Here is a 21,811-nt window from a genome sequence, read left to right as displayed (position 1 = left end):
GAATATAATGGATTTGAATAGAATGAATATTGCACTTTTCGTGTTTTTCTATAAAAAGGATCTCTTGCCTAATTCACTTAAGAATTATTTTTTATTAAACACATCTGTACATACTTATTCAACAAGAAATGCCCAAAATATCCATATTCCACAGTGCAGTACTTCCATCTTCAAAAACAGTATATTTTATCAAGGACCAGTTATTTGGAACTCAATCCCTTCTGACATTCAATCAAGCCCTTCGGTATCTGTTTTTAAAAGGAAATACAAAACATTTTTATTGTCTAAGTCTTAGATTTATTTTTGGTTCTCCCCCCCTCCATTTTCATTCGGTTAATGTTTAGTTAGGTGATTGTTTGTTTGTTATGTTTTTTTTTTTCTCATTGAATTTGTGATTATATGATGGTTTTAATATTTCTTTAACTTTAAGTACAATTTTTGTTATGGGTTGGCCTCACACAAGGTTTCTTCCTTTTTGGTCATTACCTTCCTCACTTTCTTTAAATTTGATGTTCATTGTATTTACATTGTCTATTTTTTATGTATTTTTATCTTGATCTCTTGAGGAGAAATAGATGAAACTTGAAACTTGAAACTTGAATTTTAACACCCAGCTGGACCTGCGACCACCTTCAAGGGGCAACCTGAAACACACACTTGTTGGCATACAAACATATATTTATTCATTCATTGTTAATGTTTGAATCTATATCGTCTATCAGAATGGCGCGGAGGGGGGGGGGGGCTGAGGTATTGAAAATTTGTTTTTTCTGGAGAGGAGAGACCCTTTATCCGAATAGCACGATTATTTCTCCTAACTTTGCCACATCTTTTTCTCTCAAACAGAAACAGAAGGCAAAAGACGGGCATTTTATACCACACGTAAGGGACGTCAGGCATTATTACTGCAGAACATTGGAGTAGAGGGTGGCACTTTTATCTTACCCATGAAAAAAGACAATATTATATAATAAAGGCCAATACGTTTATCCAAGAGAGAAAAATAGTTTGTACCAGAAAAAAATACATGCATTTGATATGGATTTAAGTGCGATCTCAGACTCCTTGTGAAGGGGCATGAATTAGCTTGTATGCATGTACACTGTTAAACAAACCCTGATTTTACAGAAAAAAAATAAGATTTTGCAGAAAGCAATAACATAATCATTCTGTAAATTCATAAAACATGAATTTTTCCGCAATTAAACAAAACAGGTCTGTTTAAAAATGGGAAAAGGGTGTTTTATTAAAGGAAATTTGTAAGGTTCCATACACCAAATACCGATTTCCTGTAAGATTACGCAATCTGATAAGATTACAGGTGTTCTCGAGACTCTGCTGCAGGAACTTCTTTTATTCATAGGATAAATTTTCTAACAGTGTAGCTAGGTTTAGGCATGAGAAGAGTGTGTAATATACTCCGGACGAACACGTTGGACTCCGAAAATTTGAGTATTTTCCTACTTGATTGGCCCCAAAACGCATTAGCTTTCAGAATTAGTTTGTTATCATGAAGCCAATCGTGAAACTGTATGATATATGTATATATTTTCAGCAACGTCCTAGAGTCTTGTTTTTTCTTCAGTACACACACACACACATACGCACACAACACCCACATAATATAAAACCACGAATTCATTCAGCCAAGCTTTCGACTTTAAGTGTTGTATTTTTAAAAGAGCATTTTGAAGAAAAAAAAAGAAAGAAAACAATAGTCATCATGTGCAGTGCTGTTTCTAAAATAAGAGAGGGAGATCACCAATAGGGTGATATGAAATTTTGTTATTGAATGCGAATAAAGGAGGGTCAATAAAAGAAAGAGAAAAAAAAACAATTTTCAGGTGATATAAACACCCAAACACGACACACAAGTCGGAGAAACAATTACAATATACGCCTCTTTCTATGTTATGTCATAATTATATTATACTTAAACAATGCTTTGAAATTATAGATTTTGTCAATCCTTAGTTCGGGAATGAGTCATGTTGACGGAATTTTTTTCGTACACAGATACGTCACAGAACATTAAATTTGATTCTCTCCCAGAGTAAACAGGGGCCCGTTTCATAAAGAGTTACAACTGCTGTAACTTTGTTATTATGGCAACTACCTTGCCAACCGTGATTTTGATTGGCTGCTGAGCCCTGTTGCCATGCATGGTAGTTGCCATAATGGCAAAGTTACAACAGTTGTAACTCTTTATGAAACGGGGCCCCAGAGCTTGAAATTAATTAATGACAAATTCTCGTACTTTTCGTTCCATTGGAATTTATAGTACAGAAAACTGGAAGACATAGTATATAAGTCTAATTATATATGATTGTTCCACATAATTTGAAGATGAGGATGGATGCATGCGCTATTTTTTCTTTTCTCATGCTATATCCAAAGGATGTAAGGATTATACTTTTACTGCACTACTTTTTTACACACTGGTGATTTAGAATATTCTTTATTTCCATGAAAATCTGAATGAATTTGAGATGTCATATACACTTATTTCTTGTTTTACTATAACTAAATCGTCACAAACTTTCCATTTGCTTCTGATTTCAAAGAAAATGTTTACATGTTTATGTTTAGGTTAATTTCCTTCGATTTGACCTCCTAATTGTTCTTCATAATTCGACTTTCCCTTCATTATTATATTTTACATACATGTAAATGCAAATGAATGATTAAATGACCCGATCCGATGGAACGATGACACCTTATATACTGCATTGTCGAATTCAGCCTATAATTCAGTTCATGACATGAATTATATTGATGCCACTGACACAAACCCAAACTGTTATGATATTGTACATTTAATCGACCACCTTTATCAGGTCATTGCACCTTCTCTATAATAAAGTTAATCTAATTAAATATCTACTCATTTTCGCTTTGTAATTTTATTCAGAAAGAGTATTCTCTTCCGATTTCGCATCAAGTATTTTATATTCAAAGGTATTTTGACAGAGGGTGCAGGGGATATAGTGGGGTAGGCAAAATAACCCAAGGGGGGATATTATTTTTTTTAAATAAAAATGGTGCTGTATAGTGACATAACAGAAGAGTTTATTTTTCATACCTTTTCCTTCTCCTTTCACATTTGCTCCTCCTTCCCCCTTTTCACCTTTCCCTTCTTTTCTATCGCTTTTCATTAATCCAAATATGTAGTGTGGGATCCCCGATGTACAGCGTGTCAGCGTTGTCCCAAAATATTGATATGATTGAGACTTAACATTCCATATATACTCGCCCTTAGTGACATAACAGAAGAGTTTATTTTTCATACCTTTTCCTTCTTCTTTCACATTTGCTCCTCCTTCCCCCTTTTTTGTCCCAAAATATTGATATGATTGAGACTTAACATTCCATATAATTATACTCGCCCATTGGTACGATGTAAGGTACACTTTCCCATGGCACTGTAGCATGATAGAGAGTTAATGAATAAAAAGTGTTTTGGTATCAAGTTATGTTGGTGTCACTTCCTAGAAACGTGGAAAAAGGTGTTAATGTAAGTAATCTTGATTTTTTTTGGGAATTTGCAGTGATAAATTTCTTCCACATTTGTTTTTGCTTTTGAAATACTATATATTTATACTTGTAAATTCAAAGGCAATCTTCCAAATTTCATTGCGTTAAATGTCCTGTCAAGAAACAATTAAAGAGATTGAATATATGTCAGCCAAAAAGAGAAATGAATTGCCAATTCATTTTAAGAAATGGCGTTTCACCTTTTAAAGTTCCTGATTCATTTTCTGTATATTTATTATATTTTCATTATTATTAATACACACTCTCTGTTGTTTACTTTGTGCATTTGGCATCTTGTTTAACGTCTTTATCTCCATTGTTAAAGACTTACGCAAATGTCGACAGTTGAGATTATACATCAGTCTTTATAATATTTTGCCTGCTATTGTTGTACGGTTATACATGTACTATATGCAAACATTGTTCACATGCATTTATTCTTCCTTATATTTATGGCCTCCTATTTGATTTTTGTATGTATAAATCTGCTGCTTTTTAAGTCATTCTTTGATTTTGTAACTTGTTTATCATTCGCTAATCAGACTAATTGTTGGTATTTTTTGTATTTGATATTGATTTCCTGATAAAACATTATATAAAAAAATATTTTTTACGGTTTTGTGGTAACGAATTAAATATGTTTGATATATATTGAGATAGTTGGTATAGGATATGTAATTTGATAACAAATTAAATATATTCATTGGTGATTTACATTTTCCCTCTACTATATGCAATTATGATTCCTTTAACTTGGGCTACTAGTGCCGGCGATGGGGGGGGGGGGGCGTGTCCCCTTTGATTTTCAAATTTTGTACAGAAACCTATTAGAGATGGTCGTCTCGTACCCCCTGCATGGACCAAAATTCTCATGAGGTCGCCGCATATGCTTGAGTCCACTCCATCCATTAACTGGACCACTTGTATTTCATCTTGAGCTTGAGAATGATGAGCGTCAGAGAGTGGTATAAGAGCACTTGGCCGCCATAGGCGGCGGAAGCGGGGGGGGGGGGGGGGAAAGGGGGACACGTCCCCCCTAGATTTTAGGAGGAGGGGACGGCAGGTCCCCCCCCCCTAAACAAAGAACGAGAGAAAGAAACAACGGAAGGAAGGAAGAAAAGAAGGAGGAAGAAAGAAAGAAAAAAGAAAGAAAGAAAGAAAAAAGAAGAAAGGAAGAGGAAAAAGATAACAAGTAAACTGAACAGCTGAAACAAAGAAATATTAAAACCTATATATAGAATAATAAGACAGTTTTTACTATCGAAAATCCCCAAATTTTAAACTCGTTCCCATTGCGATGTTGTACAGAAAAACTTGACAATCAACAAAAAATAGTTTTTTTGCACCGCGAAGAAGAAAATATGTATAAAAATAGTTTTAAAAAAGATTTAAAAAATGAGAAGAGAGCAAAATAAGGAAAAAAGGATATGCGAATAAAATAAGGGGAGGGGATAATTGGAAAAAAAAATATCGGGTCACTACATAAAAAAAAATTTCGCTCACACTTCGCGCTCGCATTCCCTCCTGTTAGATGCAGTAATCTGCTCATTAGAATACCATGGAGCTTAGAATAGGCCTATCCACTTTTAAAGTCAATATGCACAAATTATTTTGCTTGCGATCCGAGTTTCCATTGCATTCTGTTCATGCTTACAAGTAGTACTGAATATCAGAAAAAAAAAATCAGCTATGGCATTATTTGACAGGCAAAATGTAGTGAGATACGTATTCTCTTCATGTATTACAGAAAACAGTAATTCAAGAGTTACCGTTTCAAGTCAGTATATCACTTATTTTTATCTCGCTCCTCGCGTCAATTGTTTAGTAACATGACCATCAGTATTCATCGTTTCAAAAAGTGCTTAGAATCCGAGGTTTTAGGTCGGAATGTCAATTTTTCAGCTTGCGATTCGCGCTCGCATCAATTGTTTAGATAGATACCCATCAAGTTCATGGTCACAATAAGTTTATTAGAATTTTGAGGTTTGGGTCGGAATATCAAAAATGTTTACCTCGCGCTTCGCTCTCGCATAAAATGTTTAGCTAAATAGCCATTCTGTTCATGATTACCGAAAGTGCTCAGAATGTCCCAATTTTAGGTCAGATTACCAAAAATTTTCAGCTCGCGCTTCGCGCTCGCATCAATTGGTGAGATAGATACCCATCCTGATCATGGTCACAAAGAGTGCTTTAGAATATCAAATTTTGGGCTCGCAGTACGCGCTCGCATAAAATGTTTAGTTTAGATTCTGTCCATTCTGTTCATGATTATCAAAATTGCTTGGAATGTCTAAATTTTAGGTCAGAATATAAAAAAATGTTTACATCAATTGTTTAGATAGATACCCAACCTGCTTGATGACAAGTGCTGAGAATGTCAAAATTTTAGGTCAGGTTATCAAAAAATTTCAGCGAGCGCGAAGCTCTCGCATAAAAGGTCTATTTAGATACTACCCTGTTCATCATTCATGTTCATGGGGGCGCCATTTTTCGAAAAGTACACAATGGCACCAAAATCACGTAGGCCCACGGGGTGCAAAATCCTGTAAATGCGCCTGCCTTGTTAGATATCTCATGTTTGTAAGAAAAACTAAGGTGTACTTAAAACTATAGACTTTAGAGTAGACTACCCCGTAAACAAAAATATAAACAACAGCTTTCAGCAGTCGACTCGGAAAATTCGGGGTGTCCAGACAGATTATGATGGCAGTTTCTGGAGGAGTTCATAAGCCCCCCCCCCCCATACTCACCGATATGATTGGCATGCTCCCATTGGTTGACGTTGAGAATCTCGTAGGACCAAGGCAACCAATCAATGTAAAGGATGGGTTGTATGTAGATCGGGATAGATCTCGGGTTGATGTAGAATCCACCGAGGACGTTCATGACGAAGATCTGAGGGGTGGTCACTGTAACTGTTCGTCCCGGTTTCTCCCAGATAACCGACTGCATGGCAACTTTAAATTTGAAATGCGATGAAATAAAATGCATTATTCAGTTTAAAAAATCGTTTGATTTGTTCTAAAATGGTGAATTAGTTCTGCACTACACTGTTAAGCCACTCACTGCAAGTGGGTTTTTATCTAAGTAATGAATGTAATTATAATCATTAATGTCCGAGGGAAGACATGCGATTTCGTTAGTCCTACTTTTTAGACAGCATATACAACATGTAGGGAGAAGATCTACTGCAGATAGAAGCTATGCTTCTATTCAAAATTAAGAAGAACGTTTATCTATTCTAAGGCCAATTCCATATGTACGTCGATCCGACTACCTATGTGGAACCTTCCTTAAGTTTGATTTCTTGTTCTTTTGACAGCTAGGTATGTAATGTCCTCGAAGCATGGGCCGAAATCCCAGGGGGGATCGATGTGTCCCCCATACTCAAAATAGTAGGGGGACACAATATAAAATGTCCCCCAACTATTTTTGGTCTTTTATGATGGAAAGAAATACATCATTCAAGAGCCAAAATTTTCCCGGTAGTATTATCATGGAACAGGCAATGGCATCATGAGGCAAAAATTTGGAGGGGCGATATGGTGTACCGGGCAAAAAATAAAAATGCGAGAGAGCAAAAATTTAGACATTTTTTTTACAAAAATCAAATTTTGTGATAGATTTTGACATAATGTTAAGAAAAGATATCATATTTCACCCTTCTCTATTTTTTTGTACGCCACGGTGAATAGGATTTTTGTTTTGATTGAGCTCATCAGGGCGAAGCTCTATATGCTCGAGGGGCCCCCTTATGGCGCGTGTGGCAAGAAGTAGCTTAATATAAGTCTCGAGCGAGCGAAGCGAGCGAGATAAAAAAATCACCTTTTCATGAGAATCTAACATGAAGATAGATTTTGACGTGATATTTAGGAAATAAAATACACCTTTTCTTTCTTTCCTCCTTTTCTTTTTGTTTGTTTGTAGAACTTTTGGGGGCCATGGTCCACTCATCCATACAAAAGTGCTATGTTGGTGGGGTCCGGGGCGGAGCCCCGGAACCTCTTGATATTAAAGCCATTTTAAAGCCCCAGAACCTCTTGATATTAAAGCCATTTTAAGCCTTACAGATGGCCACTAATTTCAATCAAATTGCGCGTATAGCTTTCACACAACACATAAATTCAATGCAGTTGTGTACCGTAATCATCCAAATATTTTGAGGGGGCCAGCGAGCAAAGCGAGCCAGAAAGAAAAAACGGCCTTTTGGAATGAAATTCTAAATATGTGATAGATTTTTACATCATAGCAAATATCACGTCATATATATTTTTATAATTCATCTCATTTCGCTGCCTCCTTTATTTTCTTTTATTTCCTCTTGGCTGTGGAACCACCCCCCCCCCGGTACGCCAGTGCTTCAAATCAAAGTTTAATGCAGGAAGGGTCCATACAGATACAGGGGCCGTTATAGAGCCATTTAAAGGTTACAGATGAAGAACCCCACTGCACGGCTCTTGGACAGAGCCCCCGGTAACTGGAGATTTAGCAAGTTTATGATAGACTTTCATACGACATTTTCTATATACCTTCTTCCCGCTCGTTATCGTCAATCCTCGGCAGCTCGGTAGTTTTATCTTGTCCCTTTTCTTTATTTTCCAATACCTTCATTTCCCGCTTTTGTTTGCCTTTTGTCATCTTTAATTTATTTCCCTGTCTTCCTAATCATGCTAATGTATTTGTATATCGGGGAGAATTGTTCTTTCTCACTAGTTTTCTTTTCATCCTTTCCCTTTATTTCTTTTTCCCCTTTTTTCTTTTCCCCCCGTTTTTTTCCCGGTGAACTCCGCCGGGGGCAGCTTGCCCCCCGCATGTTACGCCACTGAAGCCCAAACAATATAAAAATGGGAGCAGTGGCAAATACCAATTTTTCAAGGAATGCTTCATAAGAATATATGGGCCGAAAAAAAAACATCACTTATTTTTATTTTTTGAAAAGTACACCCCAACCTTATACGATTAGTCCAAGATTATATATTCAAGACATACAGGTCCCTGGGAACATTTTTTTTCTTTTACTAGGGGTGCTGATGTAAATTTGACAAGCCAAAAAAAAAAAGTTTCACGACAAAATGAAGGTCATTTCGGTCCAGAGAAATATGAAAAGCAAAAAAAGAAAAGAAAAATTACTAGGGGTGCTGATGTAAATTTGACAAGCCAAAAAAAAAAAGTTTCACTACAAAATGAAGGTCATTTCGGTCCAGAGAAATTTGAAAAGCAAAAAGGAAAAAAAAAAAGGCTTTCAATACAAAACGTAGGTCTTTTTGGTAACATTTCTCCATTTTATCAAAATTTTAGGGGGTTCTGCCTATGGAGGACAATACACACAGCACCCAAAGGAACATCTGGACAGCACTTTTACATTTTTTTTTTTTTATTACCATTGATGTTTTTATTTTCAGGTTATAAGCATTTCTTGTTCTTATATTCCATTTCTTTCATTCTTAATTTCCAACAGACAGTCTCCACAAACATTAATATCATACCCATCTCATACACAGGTTTGGTTCCCCCTTTTTATGGGATTTTCATCAGAAATAGTATGAGATAACTAAATACTGCAACAAACTTACAAAGTCACATACACTGCAAATATTTATAGTTATATAAAGTATTTAAGTCTTTAATAAATCCTGAAAAATGGAGAAATGCACAGGTACATATGTTTACAAAACAGATATTCTTTGAAATTAATAACTCAAGAACAAAATATACTAACACCAAAAAAAAAATCAACCAACATTAGATGTGCTTGTATAAACTATTGTCTACCTTCTATTCCAACTGAATCATGCATTTGAAATAAATGACATACTTTTACTGATACTGAGGCAGAGATCATTAAGATCCTGTTCTACATACATGTATTGAACAAGTTCCATTCTTGAAGACTCAAATTAGAAATAGAGTACCGAAGCGATGACGTCAGTTGCCATGGTGTCATGGCGGCCTGGTTCTAAACAAATGAACATGCCGAATGAAAACGTGTGTTTCTTATAGGAGAAAATGGAATGGCTGCTATCAGAATTTGATCGTTTGCAACCTATTTTGCAGACGAGCCAATGTCATACAAATGTGTACAGACGATCATCAGCTGCGACTATGTTTAGAACCAGCCCGCCATGACACCATGGCAACTGACGTCATACTTCGGTACTCTATATGAACATTCATTTTGTAACTGTACCTCACAAAGGCAATATAATCCTGCATGCACACTAACACAACCTATAAACCATTGAAATTGTAATGAAAATACAGTATGCATAACAGTCAAATTAACATACTAATGAACTCGCGTTTAAAAGGAGAAACCTGACATTATAACCATACTGGACACAAATGATAAAAAAGCTAACTGCGAGAAACATCTGCCTGGAATTTCATTTTTGAAATACATGTATACATGGACGAATAAAGAAACAGAATTTGGAGGTACCTTAAATATATTGTACATAATGTAATCTGAAATATTGTACACTAAAAGGCAAATAAAGTAATTGCACATCACATTACTTGCTTGCAGTCAAATATCACTGAACAACATACATATGTCCCAATAAGGCCCATAGACATTGAAATAGAAATGTGGTTACTACATGTATTAGTCAAAACAGATTTAGTATTGACCTTTCTAGGAGATACAATTATATGTGTGGGTCGTGAGAATTAATTCAGATAATCAGATTCTATGACACAAAAATGCATACAATGATTTTAAAAGGGATCAATCATCAAGCAGACCGGTAATTACTATATTTAAATCACCAACTTTGGTGAACAAAATTTCTTTATTTTCTTTTTTATAACGAATTATCTAAGGTGAGTAATTTTCTTACACTAATGATGGAATATCTGATTATGTATTATGATCATAATTGCAAAACAATTTGTCATCCAGTGTGATTGTTACCATGTAATCTACAAAATTCATAAGGAAAATAAATGTTACAAATTCAGGTAAATAGCTGCCAAACAAATCACAACTGTCAAGGCCATTCACATGGGAAATTTCTAACATGAAATCTACCCTCAGACAGAGTCATGAATCAATAAAACTCAACCTCACTGACAGAAGAATTATAAAGACACATTATATCTCAAACATGATGAAATGAATAATTCAAGGAAAGATAGAGAAAAGTACTGAAAACAAAAATATATCTAAAAGAAAATATGGATCCTAGAAATAAACCATCGGACCATGACAGACCTTACGTACCTAAACGATTCATGCAGTCTACATATACTTCTTTGCTACGAATGAATTGATGACCAATTTTATACTTATTAATTCAAATACTATCTACATGTACATCTAAATTGACAAACCACAAATAAGAAATGAAGATGCAATCCTATATTAATAAATACAAATTTTTCTTATTTAAAATGCGCTACACCCTTTCTGTACTCACGACAGTTCACAAAATCAAGTTTTTTTTCTCCAAGTTTATCATTTGAAAAACACTTTAATAACAAAATGAATTGACAATTTTAGGATTTAAAAGTATAAATCTAAAATATCATGATTGTGATTAATTTGAAATTTTCTGCTTATATCAACATCTAGCTTATCCAAAATACCGTATTTTCCAGTGTATAAACCGCACCTTTTTTCCCGCTTTTTAATCTTGAAAAAATTGGGTGCAGTTAATCGAATCCAAAGAAACAAATTCTCATCAGGAAGCTGACTATGTTTCTTCAGTAATTAGAGTGGTCAACCAACCAAGAATTATATAGAATATTTAATGTATAATTATTTGTTGGTTACTTAAAATATATTTTGTGAAGTTTTCTTTGAAAAATCTTCTTTGTAAAGGTTGTTTTATATTATTCATTTAATTACTATCAATTTGTTTTGTGATGAAAACTTTTTTTCAGCTAAAAATGCATGGAAAATGCTCTTCAATAAGCATGTAATCATAATCGGTTATTTAAAAAGGCAATAAATGTTGTTCTTTATTCTTTATTTCTCTCCTTTTTCTCTCAATATGAAAAAAAATAACTTTCCCTTTTTATACCATAATTTTGATAAAAAATTCAAAAATGCCATTTTATGAACTCCTTTTCCTTAAAATATCCCTGGTTGTCTTGTAATGAAAACTTTTTTTACACCTAAAAAATGCATGGAAAATGCTCTACAATAGGCATGTAATCATAATCGGTTAGAAAAAAGGCAATAAATAATGTCCTCCATTCTTCATTTTCCCCCTCAGTTTCTCAACATTTTTTTTCTTTTTAGACTATAAGTTTGATATACAATACTGCCATTTCATGGCCTTTTTTTCTTTATTATACAAAGAAATAATTTATATTCTTTGAAAAATAATATTAAAGAATGAAGCAACCATTTTTTAAATACAAAAATTAGTAATATATCTGATCTTTTAAAATTATGAATGAAACTGACTATCCCAAAATGTCAACACATTCGGTTTGCCAATTTTTTTTTTAGCCTCCCGATTTGGGGTGCGGTTAATACACGGCCACGGTTGATATTCCAAAAAATATGGTATGTCTTTTCTATATCATATGTATTTGAATGGAAAATTTGATATTAATGGGTTAAAGGAGAATGAAACTCTTGGAGCAAGTTAGCTTTTGTGAAAGCAGAAAAATCAAAGAATAAGATCAACAAAAGTTTGAGTAAAATAGGACTAGCAATAGAAGAGTTATGAGCATTTGAATGTCGAGATCACTAATGCTATGGAGATCCTCCCATTGGCAATGCGACCAAGATCTATGATGTCACAGATGAACAACTCTCCCCTTTTGGACACTGAAAATATACCCCAAAACATCTCTTTTTGCTCATTCTAATCATATGACAAACGATTCATCAATGATATAATGTTGTGAAACCTCTTTACTTGTCATCTCATAAAGAGAACACCTCACCTTGTGATAGACTCTATAAAAGTGAGAATATAAGTGAAATAAGTACTAAAGTAATGAGGGAGTTGTACGTGTGTGAGATCACAGATCTTGGTCGCATTGCCAATGGGAGGAACTACATGGCATTAGTGATCTCAATATTCAAATGCTCATAACTTTCTTATTATTCATTCAATCTTCCTCAAACTTTCAACAATATGTTTCTTTGATTTTTCTCTTTGATATGGATTCAGCTGGTTTCAAGGGTTTCATTCTCCAATAAGAAACTGTTGCATTCTTTTTAAGTGTCACTTTTCGTATTCATTCTACAATTTAAACAACATTCATACTAAACTTTAGCAGTGACAAATATTTTTTAATTTTTATGTTTGAATATTTGTATTTTCAAATAAAGAAAAAAGCAAAAGTTATGTTAAAGTCAATATTAATTACATATTAATTACTGGATTCAAAAGTTTATTATTGCAACAATAGAAAATACACTGGTCAATTTTTTAAGCACATCAAGTATGGTCCTAACAAAAAGATTTATTATAGGTAGATTTGAAATTACAGGCACAATTTTTTCTCATTTTATAGCAACAAGGGATTCTGGACTGGTAATATGGTTATCAAGCAGAAAAAACAACCCAATAATCAATACAAAGTCATGAAGTTGAGGCAATACTGAGCAAGAAACATATCATATTATTGGCTAGATTTCAAAATGACCTTTAATTCTAAAGTATCTTTAACATACAGTTCTAGGCCCATATTCATAAAATAAACTCAGTTTTGGATTCTTAAGTATTTTGAAAGGTAGAGCAAATAGCAGTCCTTGCCAGGAATGATTTAAATACCCCAATCTGTCTACAGCAATTTGCCATAGCACATTGACTACACAGAACAGACCAATGAGGTCATATGTTATGTAGAGCATGCAGCTGGGAGTATAAAAGATGTTTAACACTGTCTGTCAAACAGACCCCAGGCCTTGTAAGGCTTTATGAATATGGGCCCTGAGAGCATGTTTCATAAAGACAAAGATTTACCAAAATTTCACATAACTATGGGAGGCCAATAAAGCCATTAATACTATTGGTTATCATCATCATTATTTTTCTTGGAATGTTCTGATCATGGTCAGAAATAAACAGAATATTTTTTATATCTCTGATATTTGTTTAAAAATAGGTCTATGCTGTTAGTGTACGATGACGATCAAATGTGCATATATTATCCATTATAAGAGTATCAGACTGCTTTGTATGTGATGATATTTTTACAGACATGTATGGATCTGATTATTTTATATCGGAAAACTGACCTATAATGTCAAATACTGGACCAAGACTCTGAATCAATTGATAACTTCTATCTGTAGTAGGTTTACAGGAACGACAAAGCCCGACTGAAAAATCAGACAGTGTTATGGATGGATGGCCTGCCATACAGATAAGTGCAATCTCAGTCAATCTTGGTCTTTGCGGGAGAATCTCCCATGACAAGAATCTCATCAAACCTCTTATTCCTGATTCTCACTGACCACTATAAGAAGCTTATGAAAACCTCCCATCTGATTGGCTAAGAGCAAAATTGTCAGTGAAAATCACAGATAAGACGCTTTGTGAAACTCTCCCGTGATATTGAAGCCTACATACTACACCATAATTATTATTTACACCACTCTTCTGACTTCGAAGAATCGCTTGAGGTAATACACCTGTCCCAGCGTCATGGCAACCAACACCAAGCTCTCAAAGAAAGCCCATAATACTACTCTGGAATTTGTGTTGTCGTTGACTGCAAATGGGAAAAGAAGGCATAAGTGATAATTACAGAATATGAATTCTACAGGATGTTGTTTGTATGTAAATATTGTTTTACAATTTACGTACATGAATCAACTTGTCCACTTCAAAATTATGAGATTCGCATCAAGGCTATGTCCACGGTCATTCTGAATCCAGTAGCCAACAGGTTAACAAACAAAGAGAAAAAGGAGAAAGAAATATGGGGGGAGGGGGCAGCATGCTCTATTCTGGCCCGTATTCTGAAGTCAGGTTTAACTTAGACCATGTTCTAACTCTGTGCTAAAAATATGGGAAGCCAAATATGTAAAAATTATGTTAACATTGTATGCTGCTCATATTTACAGTGCTCTTACCTAATTCTTTATGGTGAAGACAACTAACTTACTCATCCTTCCCAGACAAAGATTATTTGAGACTAAAATGAGCTGATATATTCAACTTCTACTGTTACAGAATTATGTCACAACTGGCTTCCCATAGTTAAACAGAGTCTAAATTAAACCCGACTTCAGAATATGGGACAGTCTTATGTAAATAATTTCCAGAAACATAGATATCAATGCCCATCTGTATTTGTATGATTGGAGCTTGTGTGCACGTATTATGAAATGCAAGAATTGCAGAAGATAGTTTAGTGTCAAGTTTAACTTTAAACTAGTCCCAAAATGTACAGCACTGATGTCAAATATATGTGACAAAGGACACTGATATTTATTGCATTACAATGGCATCTAGGAAGATGAATATATAAACACTGTATATCTTTACAAACTTACATGTAGCCTTTCTGGCCGTTTGACTAGTCTACCATAATGAGTATATACAAATTTGTATCTCTCCTAAGTAGTAGTGTTTGTTCTCTGCTATTTGATTTTTTTGTTTCAAGTGAAGTATATGCTTTTGTGAAGGTTTTTTATCTCAAATTGATGAAAATTTGAATATCAAAAAGTAGGCTTCATTCTTTAATTTCTTTTCACATTTTTCAAGCATCAACTTGAATAAAGATGATATATTTTGTATCATTTGAAATGGGAATACAGTTTCTCCAAATGATTTTGAATATGAGAAGCAATTGTTCATGATTTTATTGGAGTCTCTTGACGAATAAACCCCTCATACTGTTCAAGCATCTACACACTGACTGAACATAGCAAAGTGGAAATGTTTTTTTTTTGTCTCTACTACTCTAACAAGACTTCACACTAAATCATTAACTATGTCTGGATGCTTGATCTAAACTCATTCTGTGAGTGGATGGATTGATACGGTTTGAGTCACTGTTACCCAGATAGCACTTGGAGTGCAATCGCCTTCATGGTTAATTATGGAATATTACTCACTTGATCTATGGACTCTTTCTCTGACTTCCATATATTCTAGTTCATGCTTGACTCCAGTTAGACCTGTTGCCAGTTCATTTACCATTTCTTCCAGTTTGCTTTGATGTTCTGATGGCGAAAGATGATGAGAGAATTGAACAGAATTACTGTACATTTGCGGTGAACTAAAGATACTATTTTATCAAAACAATTAGAAATACATTCATATGCAAGTTGTTCATATGGTTTAAAAATATTGATAACCATTTGAGTCTTACTGATAAACAGGAATGTTTTGAAGAATGCTGCAAATACCTTTTTTTTTCTATGCATATATTGTGGTATGGAAGTTGATAAAGGTTAGGAAATAATATTCTTATGACAATATTACCACAAATATGCTATGTGCGTATGTCTGTCAAATGTGTCCCTATGTATTCTTTGAAAAATACAAAAACATTGAGAATAGGAAGAAAGTTGCTGGCATCAAAACACGATTTCCTTCAACTACTTTTAACTATATTATATTGGGTTTGCTAGTATAAGCAAGTATGATCAAATTCAGTTATAATGGTAATAACAACTCTGATGAATGAAACTTATGGAACAAAATCAATATAAATCATATATGATTCAAAGTACAATAGAAAATACAAATATAGTAAGAAAAGAAAGATGAACATTATGTTAATATAACAATTTACTGATCTACAAATTATTATAGATTAATAATTAACATAGGGTACATATAGTATTCTCCCACTACTCTCTTGAAGGGAAAAAATCAACCCTGTGTGGGTCCTATAGACTATTGCCTGGAGGGAATATTTTTTAAAAAGAGTGCCACAATTATAATATTATTTCAAATTTAACCAAATCATATACATCCATGGGCTGTTCTGCATAGTCCTAACAAAGGCTTTTTTTGACTTTTGAGGGGCAGATCACCCAGTGTCCCTGGACACCAGTCTTCAAGATATATAATTTTTTACCTTCTGTCTCAATTCCCTGATCTTTTGGCTGGTCCCCTACGTCCATAGAGAACATAACAATCTTAGGGGTCATCGTGGACATCTTATTGCTAAAGCAGTATCTGTACACTCCATCCATGTGTGCTGCAAAAGTGTATTTACCGTTAGATTCCCTCTCCCCTGTGTGAATAGCTTTGCCATCTGGTCCAGAAATCTGAAATTAAAAGTGGAATAACAAACAAAAACATATAAAACTTATTGTAATAACAATTTACCACTTAACTCTAATCAAGCCCAGCCGAGTTGGCATCAATTTGGAAGCTTTTTTTTATGTAAGATGGGGGTTGGGTGTCCAGACTAAAGACTAAAGTTCTAAACAAAAACAGTGAATTGAAAAAATGTAATCGTCATCAGCATATTGATGTTCTCTATTATTAATACACATTGTACTTTGTAGGCCTACTTTGTAGACCTATTAAAATTGTAGAAAATCTGTGTGCAAAAGTGTCAAAATGGCCGTTTCACATTGATTGTCCGGATACACGACCTGTCCAGACACACAACATTTAACAACTGCCTGGGTATCGATAGATTCAACACGACAGTGGCATGTGACACTGGGCCTGGGCGGTGGGCCATTGCCTTGGCATTCATTGCCAACCTTTACCTTGCCATCGCCATTTGGCATGTTTGGGCAAGAAGATTGAAGAAAATAATGTCTTGATAACATCAACATTGTCAACAAGCAAACACTGTTTGTGCAAAGTGAACATTCTTTGGAATATGTATGGGGCAATTAACGTTAAATTCAGAAGTCAGATTCACCTTGACATCAATGTCGAGAAATCCTCCCTCAGCAACTTCAAATGTGAGAGCCATTCTCGTTCCCGATGACACTCTGTCGTGGAAACATTCTTCGGCGTGGGCATCAATGGCGATGAAATATGCTTTGATTGTTGACATACACATTGCCACAATAGCAATGAAAAGTATGCAATTACAGGTTGCCATCTTGTTCTGATAATTCGACGACAAAATAATGCAAAAGTTAGATCAGCCTGTCCCGTTGTTTCCTTTATTTTTTTTTACCGGTAGTACTTCACACACACGTCAGCGTACACGGTATGCCATGCCTACGTTTGGCGACCATTAAGCAGCGCAGCTCAGCGACAAAATCGGTTGAAGATACCGATCATTAAAAAGTGTTATGGTGTATCAAAAAGAACATTACGTTACAGTTTATTTCCCCCCTTTCATCTCGATTAGGGGCTCATAAAAATATACCCAACTAACAATTAATAATTGTAACTGAAATCATTTAAAAGCAGAATAGTTTATGCTACCATCAGTCCTTCTAAAGCAGAGATTACACTTTTGTTTATGTGGGGCACATGTAGGGAATGAGGGAGGGGATGGAGGTGCAGGATGCACACAACCAAAATCATCGTTTACCCTGTATTAATTCTCTCTATAAAGCTTTTAAAAATCTAAATTAATATCAATTGCAAAATAAACTTTTGAAATTATAAAACGGTATATATATATTTGTTAATATGAAAAACCCATGTTTCATATTCAAAGATAACATGCATATATAGCTTACCTATATAGAGCTATTTTGATAAGTAATTAAGTAAAAAAAATGTCTGTGATAGGCAAGTAGGCCCTATACCACTTCTTATTTTCTTCTTCTTTTTTTTTAAAGGATTTGTTATATAATCATTTACAGATTATATGCTTACGATACGTATCTCTCATGGACCCCCAAAACCGTGGTTGCGGAGCTGGTATCCTCAAAATTGATGATGGTTTACTACTCATTTTTTAATTATCAAACACATGCAAGGGCGGATCTAGGATTTTCCAAAGGGGGGGGGGGGGCTAATTTTTCGGATGAAAATTTTGACAAGCCCCCCCCCCTTAAAAAAAAAAAGGTTTCTAACCACAAATTAACGATATTTCGTATCCTAAAAAATTTGACAAGCAAAAGAAAAAAAAAACAAGGTCTTCAATTTCAACAGAGAGGGCACACCTCGGTTTTAATAGCATTTTTACATTACAAATTTTAATTTTGCTTCTCAAGGGGGGGGGGGGGCACGTGCCCCCTGTATCCAAACATTATCAAACAATATATTAAGCGCTTTATAAATGTATATTATTATTATTATCTTATTGTATTTCTTATTTTTATCTGTCCGGAAGTTAAAACAAATACAAACAACCAAACAATGCGAGCCCGAAACACACGCTTAACACGTTTGTGGAAGCATTTTTCTTGAAAAAATTAAGGGACACTTTTCAAGTTCAAGCTTCGAAGGGGGTTGGGGCACTGTGTCTCCTCCCCGATTATGTGTCTACTATGGCATTTTACCGAAGGTATTCAATGCTATTAGGGAAGTGTACATGCTGTAATGAGCTACCGGCAAAAGTTTCTTATGACAACGTAAATGTTTCGCAAACAAAATACACGAACCGTTTGATTTTTTTATATAAGTATATATTAGGCCTACAAATCACTGTAAAATATGGGAATAATCGCCGAATTTCGCTTCCCAGATATTTTGACATTTTGTTTCGTTGCATGCTGGAATAAGAGTAATCACTTTCTCAAACAACTCCATTACATGATTTTATTTGAATGAGAAAACTTTAAGGTGAAATTTTATCTAAATAACTTATAAATAATGTACGATTGGGACTCTAAATGTTATACACTTTTAGAGTGACTAACTGATTACTATAAAATCCAACAGAAAAATAATATTTAAAACATCAATAAATCATTGAAATCGAATTCTTTAAAAAATGTTATGAAAGCTTAAGATAAATAAAATGACGGAAAGGAATATCTTTCTATAGCTTCTACATTACTTTAGTATATACATTGAAAAATATTTATCCAAACAAATACAAAAGATTTTTGTTGTCATCAATGTTGCCATTATCTCATGTAACGTGTGTAACATATACTATACGGCATGTTACCACAACGTAATAAATGGTTCATAGCTCTTCAAAGTCTTTTAGTCTTATTCACTATATACTTAGGTGTTGCACAGCTTTTCATCATTACATTTTTATAAATAAATTATTTTTTAACTGCGAATAAAACAATTTTCCTTTCTTTTCTTTAATGTATAAAAAAGTGAGCACATCAATTAGATTTAAGATAGATGTGTACAGCTGAAGAGGGAAGAAAGCGGCAAAAGAGCGAGAGAGAGAGAGAGAGGGGGAGAGAGAGGGGGAGGGAGGGGGGCGGCGGAGAATCTTAAAGAAGAATAAAGAAAGAGGACAAAGATATAGGTGTGGATAGAGATATATTTAGTGAAATGATGCACCATTCAAAGGGCAAGTCCGCCCCAACAAAAAGTGAATTTGAATAAAGTGAGGAAATCAAACAATAATAATGTTGAAAATGTTATCGAATCGGATGTAAATAATTCAAAGTTTTGTGTATTTTTTTTTACAAAATAGTTATATATGCACTGTATGCACAACACATTAATATGCAAATAGGATAATCGATGATCGATTTCACTTCCTCACTATTTCCTTTGTATTTTATTAGACCTATACAGTATGTGAAATTTAGCATATTTCAGTTTTTGCAAAATGACAATAAGAAAGCATATTCATGAATCCCAAAAGTTTGCATAAATTGCGCACATTTTCAATGAAGAATCGAACCCTGTTTCACATTATAATGAGGAATATTTCACTATAAAGACCGTTAGAGGTAATTCCTTTATAGACTACAAGAATTGTGCATTTAGAAAAACGAAACCTAAAAAAAATAATATTTTTTTATTTTACACAAGATTTCGATGAAATTTTCATCGTTATTATCTTTTCATTAACATTTTGCTGGCCGGGTTTGACTTGCCCCTTGAGAAAGTAAACTATTCAGAAAAAAAAACATTAGTCAGGCACGCACAATTTTCAACACACAAGTCTCAAGCAGTATTTTAAAGGGGAAGTTCACCTTGAATAAAAGTTTGTCGTAAAATTACCAAAACAAAATAATCAGAATTAACAGTAAGGTTTGAGGAAAATCCAGTAAAGATTAAGAAAATTAGAACTTTTTATTTGTGACGTCATGCACGAGCAGCTGAGTCATACGTTTTGTAATACAAATTACATAAATTTTAAGGGTTCATGATGAATATGTTTTTTCTTTTAGGAGTAGATGTGAATTAATTTATCTGTTTATATACTGAATGTACAGTAAAAAACATTTTTAATTTATTGTGAATTAGGTGACATTTCATTGATTTTTTTTAAGTACATGATATATGGGGAAGTTGGTTGCTTGTCACGAATCAAAACTATAAAATGTTTAACTATTAAAAGTCTTTAATGGATTTTCCTTAAATCTTCTCTGCTTGTTATTTGACAATTAACTTTTTACCAAGTTGAACTTAATTCTTCCCCTTAAAATCTGCTAACCTATCCTTTACCTTTCCGATTTTATATCCATTTTGGATGGAATTTTCCCATGCTATGCTTACTAAATCTGATTTTTCTCTGTCATTAGAATTCAATTTTGTACATGGAGGTAGAATCGACCTTTAAATCCCCCTCAATACCCTTGCGGTATGTGTAATTCATTTGCTGGTATTAAGACACTGTAGTAAAATTATCTTCTTTTCTGCAGCGCAGTAGACTAACTTTTAATATCTTATTGGTCGCTAAAGCGAAGCGCTGATATCCACAATTTTGCCACGCGTAACTATCTAGCAGCCTGTAAGGGGCCTAAGCCTGCCTGCATCTATGGATGGATGTCTGCTATTCATATGAAAAAAAAAACTTTTTCGAGTTTGATAAACATGATAATTGATTATGATTTTTTTGCAACATCGTTCAAAATGATATTTTAATGGACAATTTATTGTTTCATGAAAATTCACAAAATATTTTTTAGGCCTTCTATCTACTCTAGATCTATAGCTACCCATTTTTTAGATTAAAGTTTTAAACCCTACCTCAAGCCGAGGCTCAATTGATGTGAAGTAACCGTCCAATATTATTTTGAAACGAGGCCTGTATATTGGAACAATTTTCGTTATTTTGCGTGGTATGATGCATAGATCTGTGAAATCCAGGAGATATATATCTATCTACCGGTATCCCATGCATAAATCAAAGTAGCCCATTTTGGTTCCTCTGTTGATTAACAGTTACTCTTATTCCCCTATCAAATATCAGTGATGGCCCCATACACCCATCGAACTATACTTTCAGTAATTTTCATTTTGTACACATTTATTTCAATTTCCATTATTAATTGTTAATTTCT

At 34.1% G+C, this 21,811-nt stretch overlaps 1 protein-coding gene across 2 annotated transcripts; it reads right to left on the bottom strand.

Moving 5' to 3' along the window:
- Positions 1–10,360: 10,360 nt before the first annotated feature.
- LOC129283615 (transmembrane emp24 domain-containing protein 2-like) lies at positions 10,361–17,692 on the bottom strand. Of its 2 annotated transcripts, XR_010296421.1 has the most exons (5): positions 17,341–17,656; positions 16,537–16,729; positions 15,566–15,673; positions 12,609–14,214; positions 10,361–12,225 (listed from the first exon to the last, which is right to left on the bottom strand). XR_010296421.1 is itself a non-coding variant. In XM_054919344.2 (4 exons), exons 1-4 carry the CDS (start codon positions 17,524–17,526, stop codon positions 14,090–14,092), a joined length of 612 nt encoding a protein of 203 aa, XP_054775319.1. In that variant the 5' UTR covers positions 17,527–17,692; the 3' UTR covers positions 10,361–14,089. The 2 variants fall into 2 exon arrangements, 1 of the variants encoding a protein (XP_054775319.1); XM_054919344.2 differs by having other exon boundaries at positions 10,361–14,214; positions 17,341–17,692.
- Positions 17,693–21,811: the final 4,119 nt, after the last annotated feature.

This window comes from Lytechinus pictus, chromosome 2 (assembly GCF_037042905.1).
Source record: "Lytechinus pictus isolate F3 Inbred chromosome 2, Lp3.0, whole genome shotgun sequence".
Taxonomy (NCBI): domain Eukaryota; kingdom Metazoa; phylum Echinodermata; class Echinoidea; order Temnopleuroida; family Toxopneustidae; genus Lytechinus; species Lytechinus pictus.
Note: the sequence above shows the minus strand (reverse complement) of the source record. Positions and strands in the feature narration are given on the sequence as shown.

What these genes read in the sequence shown, in the direction of transcription:
- LOC129283615 (XM_054919344.2), bottom strand. Translation starts at nt 17,526, where the DNA reads ATGGCAACCTGTAATTGCATACTTTTCATTGCTATTGTGGCAATGTGT. An exon ending in TTCTCGACATTGATGTCAAG is followed by an intron (nt 16,730 to 17,340) that starts GTGAATCTGACT and finishes TTTTAATTTCAG; the next exon opens with ATTTCTGGACCAGATGGCAA. An exon ending in AGAAAGAGTCCATAGATCAA is followed by an intron (nt 14,215 to 15,565) that starts GTGAGTAATATT and finishes TCCCATTTGCAG; the next exon opens with TCAACGACAACACAAATTCC.